This window comes from Lynx canadensis, chromosome B1 (assembly GCF_007474595.2).
Source record: "Lynx canadensis isolate LIC74 chromosome B1, mLynCan4.pri.v2, whole genome shotgun sequence".
Classification (NCBI taxonomy): domain Eukaryota; kingdom Metazoa; phylum Chordata; class Mammalia; order Carnivora; family Felidae; genus Lynx; species Lynx canadensis.
Window position 1 is genome coordinate 150723487 of NC_044306.2, and position 13761 is coordinate 150737247.

The 13761-nt window shown below is 38.2% G+C and overlaps 1 protein-coding gene and 1 long non-coding RNA gene across 3 annotated transcripts in view; one reads left to right on the plus strand and one right to left on the minus strand.

Moving 5' to 3' along the window:
• LOC115512589 overlaps positions 1-9361 on the minus strand; it is a 23056-nt gene extending 13695 nt beyond the window's left edge. Inside the window, exon 1 of the long non-coding RNA XR_003968429.2 lies at positions 9244-9361. This is a non-coding gene — a long non-coding RNA (uncharacterized LOC115512589). The remainder of the gene's footprint in view (positions 1-9243) is intronic.
• Positions 9362-9470: 109 nt separating this feature from the next.
• Positions 9471-13761, plus strand: part of UBA6 (ubiquitin like modifier activating enzyme 6) — an 88702-nt gene continuing 84411 nt past the window's right edge. Inside the window, exons 1-2 of one of the 2 annotated variants that reach the window (XM_030313763.2) lie at positions 9471-9593; positions 13007-13069. In XM_030313763.2, the coding sequence (XP_030169623.1) occupies positions 9523-9593; positions 13007-13069 (134 nt within the window). In that variant the 5' untranslated portion in view covers positions 9471-9522. The remainder of the gene's footprint in view (positions 9594-13006; positions 13070-13761) is intronic. The other variant, XM_030313765.1, reaches the window with a different exon arrangement.

The window sequence follows — 13761 nt, forward strand, 5'->3', positions numbered from 1 at the left end:
GGAAGGGCCAGAGAAGACTGCAAGGAACTCCAACTCTACAGGCAACACAATATATCATCCAGTACTCACTCTAAATGTCAATGGACTAAATGCTCAATCAAAAGACATAGGGGATCAGATTGGATTAAAAACAAAACAAAACAAACAAACAAACAAAAAAAACCAAGATCAATCTATATGCTATTTACAAGAGACCCATTTGAGACCCAAAGACATCCTCAGATTGAAAGTAAGGGGATGGAGAACCATCTATCATGCTAATGGTAGCCAAAAGAAAGCTGGGGTAGCCATGCTTCTATAAGACAATATAGATTTTAAAATAAAGATTTTAGAAGAGATGAGGAAGGGAAGATAAAACCAGCAGAAGATGGGAAATTATAAAGATTAGAGCAGAAATCAATGCTAGCGAAATCAAAAAAACAGTAGAACACATCAATGAAACGAGGAGCTGGTTCTTTGAAAGAATTAACAAAATTGATAAGCCCCTCGCCAGTTTGATCAGAAAGAAAAAAGAAAGGACCCAAATAAATAAAATCAAGAATGAAAGGGAGAGATCACAATCAACACTGCAGAAATACAAACAATAATAAGAGAATATTATGAGCAATTATACGCCAACAAATCAGGCAATCTGGAAGAAATGGACAAATTCCCAGAAACATATAAACTACCAAATTGAAACAGGAAGAAATAGAAAATTTGAACAGACCCATAATTAGTAAAGAAATTGAATTAGTAATCAAAAATCTCCCAACAAACAAGAGTCCAGGGCTGGATGGCTTTTCAGGGGAATTCTACCAAACATTTAAAGAAGAGTTAACACCTATTCTTTTAAAGATGTTCCAAAAAATAGAAATGGAAGGAAAACTTCCAAACTTATTCTATGAAGCCAGCATTATCTTGATTCCAATACCAGACAAGGACCACACTAAAAAGGAAAACTACAGACTAACTTCCCTATGAACATGGATTCAAAAATTCTCAACAAGATACTAGCCAACTGGAGGCAACAATACATTAAAAGAATTATTCACTATGGGGAGCCTGGGCGGCTCAGTCAGGTAAGTGTCTGACTTCAGCTCAGGTCATAATCTTGCGGTTGGTGGCTTTGAGCTCCAGGTCAGGCTCTGTGCTGACCGTGCAGAGCCTGGAGCCTGCTTCAGGTTCTGTGTCTCCCTCTCTCTCTGCCCCTCCCCCGCTCATGCTCTGTCTCTCTCTGTCTCTCAAAAATAAATAAAAATGTTAAAAAAAAATTTTAAAAAGTTATTCACCATGATCAACTGGGATTTATACCTTAGATGCAGGGCTGGTTCAATATCCACAAATCAATCAATGTGATAATAAAAGAAAGGACAAGAACCACATGATCCTCTCAATAGATGCAGAGAAAACATTTGACAAAATACAGCATCCTTTCTTGATAAAAAAAAAACCTCAGGAAAGTAGAGATAGAAGGATCATACCTCAAGATCATAAAAGCCATATATGAAAGACCCACTGCTAATATCATCCTCAATGGGAAAAAACTGTGAGATTCCCCCCTAAAGTCAGGAACACAACTGTGATGTCCACTCTTGCCACTGTTATTCAACATAGTATTGGAATTCCTAGCCTCAGCAATCAGACAACACAAAGGAATAGAAGGCATCCAAATTGGCAAGGAGGAAGTCAAACTCACTCTTCATGGATGACAAGATACTCTATATGGAAAACCCAAAAGATTCCACCAAAAAACTGCTAGAACTGATCCATGAATTTATCCTAGTCACAGGATCTAAAATCAATGCACAGAAATCGGTTGCATTCCTATACACCAATAATGAAGCAGCAGAAAGAGAAATCAAGGAATCCATCCCATTATAATTGCACCAAAAACCAAAAATACTTAGGACTAAACCTAACCAAAGAGGTGAAAAATCTATACACTGAAAACTACAGAAAGCTTATGAAAGAAGTTAAAGACACAAAAAATGGAAAAATATTCTATGCTCATGGATTGGAAGAACAAATAGTGTTAAAATATCAATACTAGCAAAGCAATCTACATATTTAATGCACTCCCTATCAAAATAACACCAGCATTCTTCACAGAACTAGAACAAATAATCCTAAAATTTGTATGGAACCAGAAAAGACCTCGAATAGCCAAAGCAATCCTGAAAAAGAAAACCAAAGCTGCAGGCATCACAATCCTGGACTTGGAAGATGTATTACAAAGCTGTAATCATCAAGACAGTAGGATACTGGCACAAAAACAGACACTCAGATCAATGGAACAGAATAGAGAACCCAGAAATGGACCCACATACGTATGGCCAACTAATCTTCGACAAAGCAGGAAAGAATATCCAATGGGATAAAGACAGTCTCTTCAGCAAATCGTGTTGGGAAAACTGGATAGCGACATGCAGAAGAATGAACCTGGACCATTTTCTTACACCATACAAAAATAAACTCAAAATGGATGAAAGACCTTAACGTAAGGCAGGAAGCCATCAAAATCCTTGAGGAGAAAGGAGGCAAAAACCTCTTTGACCTCAGCCACAACAACTTCTTACTCAACATGTCTTCAGAGGCAAGAGAAACAAAAGCAATAATGAACTATTGTGACCTCAACAAGATAAAAATCTTCTGCACAGCAAAGGAAACAATCAGCAAAACTAAAAGGCAACTGACAGAATGGAAAAAGATATTTGCAAACAACCTATCAGATAAAGGGTTAGTATCCAAAATCTATGAAGAACTTATCAAACTCAACAACCAAAAAACAAATAATCCAGTGAAGAAATGGGTGAAAGACATGAATAGACACTTTTCCAAAGAAGACATCCAGATGGCTAACAGACACATGAAGAAATGCTCGACATCCTCACCATCAGGGAAATACAAATAAAAACCACAATAAAATACCACCTCACACCAGTCAGAATGGCTAAAATTAACAACTCGGGCAATGACAGATGCTGGCAAGGATGCAGAGAAAGAGGATCCCTTTTGCACTGCAGATGGTAATGCCAACTGGCGCAGCCACTCTGGAAAACAGTACTGAGGTTCCTGAAAAAAATTAAAAACAGAACTACCCTATGACCCAGCAATTGCACTACTAGGTATTTAACTAAAGGATGCAGGTGTGCTGTTTTGAAGGGGCATATGCACCCCAATGTTTACAGCAGTACTATTGACAATAGCTAAGATATGGAAAGAGCCCAAATATTCATTGACAGATGAATGGATAAAGAAGATGTGGTGTGTGTGTGTGTGTGTATATATATATATATATATACACACACACACACACACACACACAATGGAGTATTACTCAGCAATCAAAAAGAATGAAATCCTGACATCTGCAACAACGTGGATGAAACTAAAGGGTATTATGCTAAACAAAATAAGTCAGTCAGAGACAGACAAATATCATATGATTTCACTTATATGTGGAATTTAAGATACAAAACTGATGAACATAAGGGAAGGGAAGAAAAAAAATATAAAAGCAGAGAGGGGTCAAAACATAAAAGACTCTTAAGTATAGAGAAAAGTGAGGGCACTGGCTGGGGTTGTGGGTACAGGGGGATGTGCTAAATGGGCAAGGAGCATTAAGGAGGATACTTGTTGGGATGAACACTGGGTGTTATACGTAGAGGATGAATCATTGGATTCTACTCCTGAAATCATTATTGCACTGTATGCTAACTAACTTGGATGTAAATTAAAAAATAATAATCATCATAATAAAAAAGAAAATAGTCACTGTACTAAAGCAGTGCTGAGCCCCCATCTGAATAACGATTCTGTGTGGAAATTCCACTTTTCATCAGTCTAGTACATTTTTAATTCCCTTGAAAGGGAAAAGGGGTAATTTTTTAAGAACTTGAGGAGAAAGCCCAACATCTTGAGTGGAAGTGGACAGTGATGAAATCCTACACCTATTAACTTCCTAGCTGAGACACTCTTCTTAGTTCTCTGAAACCATGCCTCCCTGGTTTTCTTCCTATCTTATTCACTGTTCTTTCTCAGTTTCATTTTGTGTTCCTTCTCTTCTACCTAATATATATATGGACTCAGAACTAGGGATTCTTGGTTTGTCTATCTTCCCTACCTTGTAAGGGTGTGTGTGTGTGTGTGTGTGTGTGTGTGTGTGTGTGTTTGCCTACACACACATGTGGAAAGCAGGAGTTAGAGGAAGCAGGGTAGAGCAGTGCAAAATGTGGTCCTAGGTCTGGCAGCACACACATCATCAGGGAACTTGTTAGAAATGTAAATTCTCAGGCCCTGCCCAGGCATACCGAAGCAGAAATTGTGGGTCCAACAATCTGTGCCTTAACTAGCAAGTCAGGTAATTCTGATGTGTGTGAAGTTTGATAGCTGCAGGGCTAAAGTTTCTAGCTATCAAATCAAAGATGGAAAACAAGTCAAAGATGAGAAGGAGGAGGATCTGACATTGTTTCAGTCAAGAAGAAAAGGTGTAAATGCGACAACATAGTTCAGGAAGCAACTGTGTCTGATGGTGAACAGTGACTGTGGTTGAATTTGGATCTCTGGAATAGGGCTCTGAATGTCTTTCACAAAAGGGCTTTTTATGGAGGTGCCTTTATCCTCCAATTTGGACGGAACCTGATGTGTTTACAGTATATTGTCTAGAAAGCCACAAGGATGTGGAGCCCCACTTAGGGATTTTTAGGTTTGTCATCTGTTTTCTATCAACAATAGCAGAAGGTTAAACTTAGGAGCATCACTTATTACATTTTATTTCCAGTCACTATTGCATAAGTAGTTAAATCAAACAAGAAAAGAGTCTTGCAAAATTATATTTCAACTGTTAATCTATGATTTGTCTACTGCTCTGTAGGCAATATTTTTAAAATATTTCAGGAAAATCTAATATGCACATATCCTAACTCATAGAGCATTTAAGAGAATAATTATTCACATTTTGAAAAGGCTTATTTCCTTCACAAAGGAATTCCTCTGGGTTCTTCTATATAGTTACCTTCGAGCCACTTCAAATGTTACTGCAACACCTTTGGGCAAAGAAGCTTGCCTCAGAATTCAGGAGGTTGGCTGTTTTCCAACTATGTTCATGGAGACCTGACCCGGGGACTGAGTACTTCCTATTCTTTCTGATAATCATGAAACAACTGTTCCAATTTTGGGAATCTTGGCATAATATATTAGGAAAATACTAAATGAGAAATAAAATTAGGTTCTAGTCTTGACCCTTCACCTCCAATGATGTGAATTGATTCAAGACATTTAACCATTTTGAGTCATCCTTGGAAAAACTATAAGGCTGTGCATGTATATGACTATTAAGTATCTTTCCTTTGCTAATATTCAATAACTTAGGACCATAAGGTGAAAAAGTACATGTAAATAAGCTCTGTAATTATAAAACACAACATAGATGTTATCTTTACCATTTATGATGTGAACTATTTGATTTACAGAAAGCCAATTGGCATTAAGTTTTCAGGAAGATATTCATTACAATGTACACCTATATAATGATCAAGATGGGGAGCTTTTAAACGCATTGTTGTATCATGGATTGGATCCAGAACTGAAAAAAAGTGACATTTGTGAAAAACTGGTGAAATCAAAATAAAGTATATAGTTACATAATAGTATTGTACCAATATTAATTTCTTTGACAAAGTATCACGGTTATGGAGGACGTTATCTTTAGGGGAAGCTGAGTAAAGTGTACACAAAAATTCTGTCTTACCTTTGCAACTTTTCTAATTTTAAATTTCTAATATTACACCACAATAAATATTTAAAATAAAATTATTGTGCTACACCTTTGGAATATAACTATGCATTCATACATACATATATGAATATATATGTGCCACATGAACAACAGAAATAAAGGAAAGAGACAGTGGGTCTTTGACAGATCAAAGTTGAGAAGGGAAGTGAGCCAGGAAATCACAGAACTGAAACCACCATATTTTTTTTTAACATTTCACAGAAAAGAGAGCTCTTTGAAGTTAGAAAAGTTTTACTGAAAGCTGTGAGAAAGAAAAGATAAACTTGGACTAAGAAAGTAAAAATCTGCCTTGCTATTCATCAGATATAGATAATAGACACAGATAAAGTAAGCTGTAAAGTTAACAGAAGATAATATTTTTCTCAAAAACATGCTGCAAAGTGTCACAAAAATTTCCAACTTTAGTTAATGCCACATTTTTTACTCACAAAGAATCCTTTTCTCTAAAATCAGAGTGTCAAAAACCTTGTTCTTTGAAATCAATTCATTAAGATTAAAATATCCTACTCTTGGTGATGATCTAAATCACTTAACAGAGAAGCATGCTCCACTTTCAACCCTAGGACAGAACTTCAGAAAACAGTTATGTGGATACATGACACATCTGTGTTAGCTGCAATTTTCAAGAAAATAGCACCTGGAATCTGATGGAGTCCAGACCTAATTTAGACACCTTTACAAACAGCTTCACTTTCTTTTGAGCCTACAAAATACTTCTTTAATTTCTCCTAAACTCCACACTTCCCCAAATTCCTATAATAAATATATATTCTCCTTTGTTTGGTGAGGCATCCCATAGTTCTGGAATGTGGACTCCTTCCTTGCAATGAACCAGAAAACTGACTTTCTTGAAATACAGTTTTTTTTTTTTTTTTTACTGATGGATTTAGGCTTCTTGGACGAGGAAGCCTGCCTCATACTAAAAGTTCAGGATAATAATTTCACATAAAAATCAACAACAAAAAAGTATCAAGTTCAAATACTATATAAAACTATTATTTAAAAAGAGAATAAGGAGCATAACATCATCATTATATATAATGAAAACATATCGGAAAGATGTACCACAAAAATAGATCAGAACTTGTAAGTTACTATTTTTAATTTTTTTGAGGGGGAGGTGAGGGAGAGGGAGAACACCCCAAGCAGGTTCCATGCCCAGCACAGAGCACCTATGGGGCTCCATCTCACAACCCTGGGATTGTGACCTTGAGATCATGACCTGCAGGTGCCCCTGCAAGTTACTATTTTTAAGCTAACTAAACAAAAAAGATACAAAGTAGGAAAGAACAATATGATTCAGAATTAGAAAAACTCAACTCCATGGCAGGCATCCGTTCACAATTTTTATTAATATCAAATCATCACATTGTACACTTTAAGTATCTTCAATTTTGTCAATTACCTCAACAAAAATGGAGAAAAACTCACAAATGGGGTGCCAGACCTCAGGAGAATTAATAATAAAGAAAAAACAGGAAGTGGGGTAAGTGGGATACATAGAATGGGTGAAGGGAATTAAGAGGTACAAACTTCCAGTTATAAAATAAATATGTCACAGAGATGAACAGTACAGCATAATGAATATAGTCAGTAATATTGTATCAACATTATAAAAGAAAAAAAAGAATAAACTAGAAGGAACACAAAAGCTAAGGCATATAACAGATTATGATTTCCTGTAAAGAATGTGAGCCAATCCTTAGGTTGATGTTTCCCTACTCATTTTGGTTGTCTGATGCTCATTCTCTAGTAATTCTTCAGGAAGCGTTCATGACAACGATAGTCTCATCAAATATTGATACAATATCAAGTGTTGATATTAGTTTACACACTGTACATGAGAGTTGCTTTTGCTGGATATAAAATCTTTAGTCCATATTTTACCCTTGAGCATCCTAAATATACTGTTCCACTTTCTTTTGGCAAAAAAGTTTCAATGTCCAAAGTCTAGTGATTTTCCAGTTTTCTCCTATTTTGCAAATGTAACAATATATTCAATTCTGTTAAATAGGGGTATTTGCTATATATTTGAAACAATTCACATTGTATTTCACCATATCTAAGATGATCTCAAATTTACCATTATTTTCTGTATTGATGAAAAAGGAAAAATTACATTCCACTGTGGGTTCAGCTTTTGGCTTTGTCCAGCAATGCCAAGGGTGGAAGAAACGTTTACTCAAGACGCCAAGCAATTCAAGAGAGGTGAGAGGGAGGCTAAGGAAAGACTCCCCAAGCTGCTCTCAAGCTCCTGTATTTATTAGGCATACATTATAAAGAAAATATTGTGCAATATGTCAGTGGCTACCTGCCAGTTAGAACATATAGAAAGCATGCAAAACAAAAACAAAAACAAAAACTACAAGGCATTCCCAAGACTACAGAAGAGCAGATGCTGAAAACAGGTGGAGAACAAGACAAGATATTCCATAGCTAACATTGTCTAAGGAATTCTTGAGCACAGGCAGGACCCAACCCCTAAATACACATTAACTAGATACTAGCCCATTGTTTTCAGGAGAGCCAGAAAGCAGTGTAATGCATTCCCTATAATCTCCTTAACCAGGACATAGCTATTTGACTTCCAACATTCCAACTTAAGGGATATTAAAATGTAAAGAAATGTGGATTGCACATGAAATTCAGGCTATTCATTTTCTTTTTCTGTATAACAATTTACCATAAACATAGTACTAAACTTAGTTACTAGAGTAGAACCTTGAAAGAATGAGAGGTAGACCAAGTTCCTTTTAATGATTGTGTAGAAAAGGTACACAACTGGATTAAGAAACTTGAATGATGCCATAGGTCAGTAGTATGAAGTTCCAGGTATTTGCAAATGTTAAATTTTGAAATGAGACTAAAGAGGCACAAAGGATAATGCAGTTTTGCCTGAATACTCTGTCCACACTAGAGAGGAAGAAATTCTAATTAAGTAAAAGTATCATACATCACAGAAAATGATATAAAGTCAAAGTATATGTTAACTTTTAAAATCCTCTAGCTACTTCTTCAAATATTCCGTTTATTTACAATGAAAGACAAATCCTACCTAATGCTGAGTCCTACTAATTCTTGTTTTCTAAGAAAGGTGAAAGGGGAACCAAATGAAAAAGGATTAGAAGTACTTAGACATGTGTTCTAGTACTTTATCTTGACAGTCTGTGACCTTGACCAAGTCACTCATGCCGTCTGCAATTTCCTTTCCCTCACTCACAAAGTGGAGGCAAACTGGATGACCATGTCATTCATTGCTCTTAAAATCACGACTCCATTAAATCAGTTAACGTGCCTGGCTTGTAGCAGAAGCTCAAAATTATTTGTTAAAAGTATAACGTCTTAAAATGGAATTCCAGAAATCCTGAAAATCTGGAACTACTAACTACAAACTTTCAATCTTTTAAAGCTATCACTTCGCTAGCCACTGGTATCTCTGTGCCTTGCTACAGAGCCAAGGTTACCTCATAACTTCAGTGTTTCAGCTCATTTGGAACTGCAGAATCCTCAGTCGCAGCGGAGCCTTTCACTACACCCACCTGCGGCAAGGCCTATCCTCTTCCTGGCGGCCACACCCAAACCGGAAACCAGGACGTCGCTGGGGTTGACGGGAAGGCTCAGCTCGGCGGCACGCTCTCCGGCCCCGCCCCCTCCGGTGATGTCACCGTCCGCCCCTTGACCTCGCGGTCCCGCCCCCTTCCCTGCCTACCCGTAGCCAGCGGCGGCGGCGACTCTTGGAGGAGATGGAGGCATCCGAGCCGGTAGTCGCAGCTCGGGAGGAAGAGGCGTCCTGCTCTTCCTGGGTGGCCGGCAGGTAAGAAGATGAGTGTGAGCGCGAAGCATCGAGGGGTGGCAGGCGGGACCCGGGCGCCGGCTTTCTGCTGCTCCCGCTCGGGCGGCCAGGGAGCGCGCGCGAGGCCGCGGAGCCGGGCAGAACCGGCCCTGGGAGGCGAGGGGAGCGCGCGGGGTGGGTGTGGCGCCTTGGGTTTAGACCTCGGCGGCTCTCGGCTTCTCTGAGGAGAAAGGCCAACTCTCGGTCCTTTCGCCCCTCAGTTCCAGTCGGGGTCTGCCATTCTCCCATGCACCGGACGTGGGGCGGGGGTGGAGTGGAGTGGAGAGGGCCCCGCCGAGAGTTCTGGCCCGGGTCGCTTGGTGTGAGGTTTCACAGCCCTGCTGCCAAACACGTTTCCCCCACCTTTCGGTGAAATGAAAGCTAAGAGCGCCACTGTGGGCGATCCCGCACTGAGATCCTCCTTTGAAAACTGTTACCAGAGGGAACTTGGTAATGATGAATCAGTGCCAGTCAGGACACCCGGAGTCCTGTGTTCACCACAGTTAAAAAAAAAAAAAAAAAAAAAAAAAAAATCGTACGTTTTTGTACGAGTTACTTATTCCCTAGTTGGTGTTTGTTTGTTTCACGTCTCTAACATTCCTGCAAAATTGTGGGAAATGTTCGTATGGTTCCTGTTTCAGTTACCTCGTAATTAGTAAAACCGTTAGTTATATACTGCCCTCCACCAGAATACAGTATTCCAAAGAGAGAAGTGATGGATATATGATTTTGAGCTAATGGGAGCCTGTCCATAAACCTGTAGCTTTTTCGCCGGTTCAGATTGAAGGGATGTTTTCGGTACCATACTACCTGCAGTTGCCAGCATTGCCACATTTACTTGAGGGAAATTATGTAATACAAACAAAATCTCCCCTTACTTAAAAGGCTTTTTGATTGCCATATAGATCTTATTACAAAAATGATTTTTGAAACATCCTAGTAAAGCAGAATTTTCTGAAAAATCAGTGCTAGTCATATATCATTAAGTGACAAAGCTGGTTAGAAAGGAGTTCATGTTTACTTAAGAGCTCTACCCACTAGACCATTGTCCTCCATGCAGGGAAGGCAGCTAGGGATAAGAAAACTGTGAAATGAGAAATTTTGTTTATTTTCATATTTTATCACTCTGCCAAAAGAACATATTTTGTATGTGTGTGTTTTTATTAGGTAGGTGATCTCTTAAACACAGCTGTCTCCTGGTTTGTGTTCATAATTGCAATCAGGAATATTTCTAATAGTTATCCATGTATAACTTAGCTAGAGCTGGTATCTTTGGATAATACCAATCAGTGTTTGGTAAGATAAATGATAACATTTTGATTAACTGTATATACAAATCCTTTGGCCTGTATATCAGTACCAGGCTTAGAAATTTGGATTCCAAAACCTCAATTTTGTGTTTTCACATGATTTTTAGAATCCTGTAATTGATAGAGTTTCCCAGAACCTGGAAAGGATTTACTTTTTGCCAAGATGATAATTGATCTTAAGCTGTCACTGTGGCTCAGGCCATAATGCCCCAGGCTGGTTTCCTTTGCTTGGGAGCCATTCCTATTTCCCAGGGTTCATCCTGTTTTCATTTTTCTTTGTATGCCATGCTGTGAAAAAGTTGGGATGAGCTGTGGTAAATGATGCATAAGTATATCTTATCATGCTAGTATGCTTGTTTTAAAAAATGTGTTTTAATTTCCTTAAGTAATGTCTGTACCAATGTGGGGCCTGGTCTCACAACCCTGAGATCAAGAGTTGCATGCTCTACCAACTGAGCCAACAGGCATCCCCTTTTTTTTTTTAATTTTTAAAATTCATTCAACAGATACATTTTGGGTGCTTTCTTTGTGCGTACTTTGAGATGCAGTAGGCAGTATAGCATGGTGGTCAAGAGCTAGACTGCGTAGGTTCAGGTTCTGGCTCTGCCATTTACCTGCTCTGGAACCTCAGATGGGTTATTTAAATAAACTTCTGTGAGCCTCAGTTTTTTTTCCTCTGTTCAGCGGAGATGGTAATAGTGCCTATCTTACAAAGTTGTTGTAAGGGTTAACTGAGTACATCTAAAGCACTTAAAACCATGTGTGACACAGTGCTCTTAAATTATTATTAAATGCCAGGTACAGTTTTAGGTATTTGGAATACATTAGTGAATTCTTAACAGATCATACATTCTCTTGGGGAAGGCAGACAGTAAACAATTAGTAATTTGAAGAACATACAGCAGGTTAGTGAGTTAGGGAGTGACCTAAGGAGAAGGGGAGGCATTTCATTGAAAGGATGATCAGGACTGGTCTATGTAATATTTGCGAGGCAATATTTTAGTCGAGGCTTATGTGATAAGAGTCAGCCATTCAGAGATCTAAAGGGGGAACATTCCAAGCAGAGGAAAAAGCAAGTATAAAAACTGAAGTGACTTTTTAGTGACTTTTAGTTTCACTGAAGTATAAAAACATGCTTGACTTTTTGGAGGAATAGCAAGTTGACCAGTGTGGGAAAGTAGTGGGAGTTGTAATTGAAGAGATGATTGGGAGACAGAACACCTAGACCCTTTTGACCATGGTAATGTGTTTCAATTTTATTTAGAAAGTAGAGTTACTTAAGAATAGTTCTAAGTCAAGGAGTAACGTCTGACTACATTCTAAAAAATTTAGGTTGTTATATGGAGAATAAACTGAAGGGGGAGGGCAATGGTAGCACTAGAGAGACTAGTTCGGAGGCTTTTGAAGTAGTTCAGATGAAATACGATGATGGTTTGGCCTGAGATTGTACCAGCATGCAGATGGAGAAATGAGGGAACAAGTTAAGATCTCTAGAGTCTGGGCCTGCGCAAATGAGTAAATGGTGATACCAGAAATTGAGTTGGCAGAGATTGGGGAGGAATAGATCAAACAGGGAAATTGAATTCTGTTTGGGGCTTATTACGTTCATGAAACCGATTAAACATCAGAAGAGAGAGATTGTTCTAGCAGGTGTGGACAATTTGGATGCCAGAAAAGATGTCAAACATGGAAAAATAAGTTTAGATATCCTCAGTATCTGGTAAATTCCATATATGGATTGAACAAGATTATCTAGACAGAGTGTGTTTATTACAGAAGGTATATGGGGTACTCCCAACAAACTTCAGAAAATACAGATTCATCAGAATATATGTAAAACAATATCTGATAACACCTGAGAATTAAAACTATAGGCTATAATTTTACAATACACACAGAATAGACATTCAGTGAATTTAATTTTCACCTATTTTTTAAATGGAAATAAAGGAGTGGAAAATAAAATATATATCTGGTTTGTAAAATCCTCTTTAGTAACTGCCATGTATAATTGAATATTAGATTACAGAACGTGAATATTAAATACCGAAACTTGCTCTTATAAGTTGTGTTTTATTTTTTCAGTACCAATACAAATTTGCCCATCATGTCAGCAGAATCTGTGGAGATTGATGATGCATTATACAGGTGAGAACCTTACGGAAACTGAAACTTATTTTCCTCATTTGTTGTTCTAAAGTAATGGAGTACTCTATTTGAAAATACCATTAGACCTATGCAGAGTTTTATAAATATCCCAAGAGTTCTCTGAAGGTAAAATTAGCGTTTTGTCTGATTTTTCTTTTCTGTAGTCTGAAAGCTTGATTAATATTTAAATCTCAGTTCTTTTAGGTTTAGGTAATATGACTTAGAATGATTTTGGGGATGCTTGGGTGGTTCAATCAGTCCAGCTTCACCTCAGGTCATGATCTCGGGGTCTGTGAGTTAGAGCCCGGCGTCAGACTCTGTGCTGACAGCTCAGAGCCTGGAGCCTGCTTCGGATTCTGTGTCTCCCTCTCTCTCTCTGCCCCTCCCCTGCTCACGCTCTGTCTCCCTCTCAAAAACAAATAAAAATTTAAAAAAAAAAAAAAAGAGGGGCGCTTGGGTGGCTCAGTCGGTTAAAAGTCTGATTTCAGCTTAGGTTATGATCTCATGGTCTGTGGGTTCCCACCCACAGACCCACATTGGGCTCTATGCTGACAGCTCAGAGCCTGGAGCCTACTTCAGATTCTGTCTCCCTCTCTCTCTGCCCCTCCCCTGCTCATGCTCTGTCTCTCTCCCTCTCTGAAAAATAAATATTAAAAAAAAAAAAAAAAAAAAGAAGAATGATTTTGTTATCC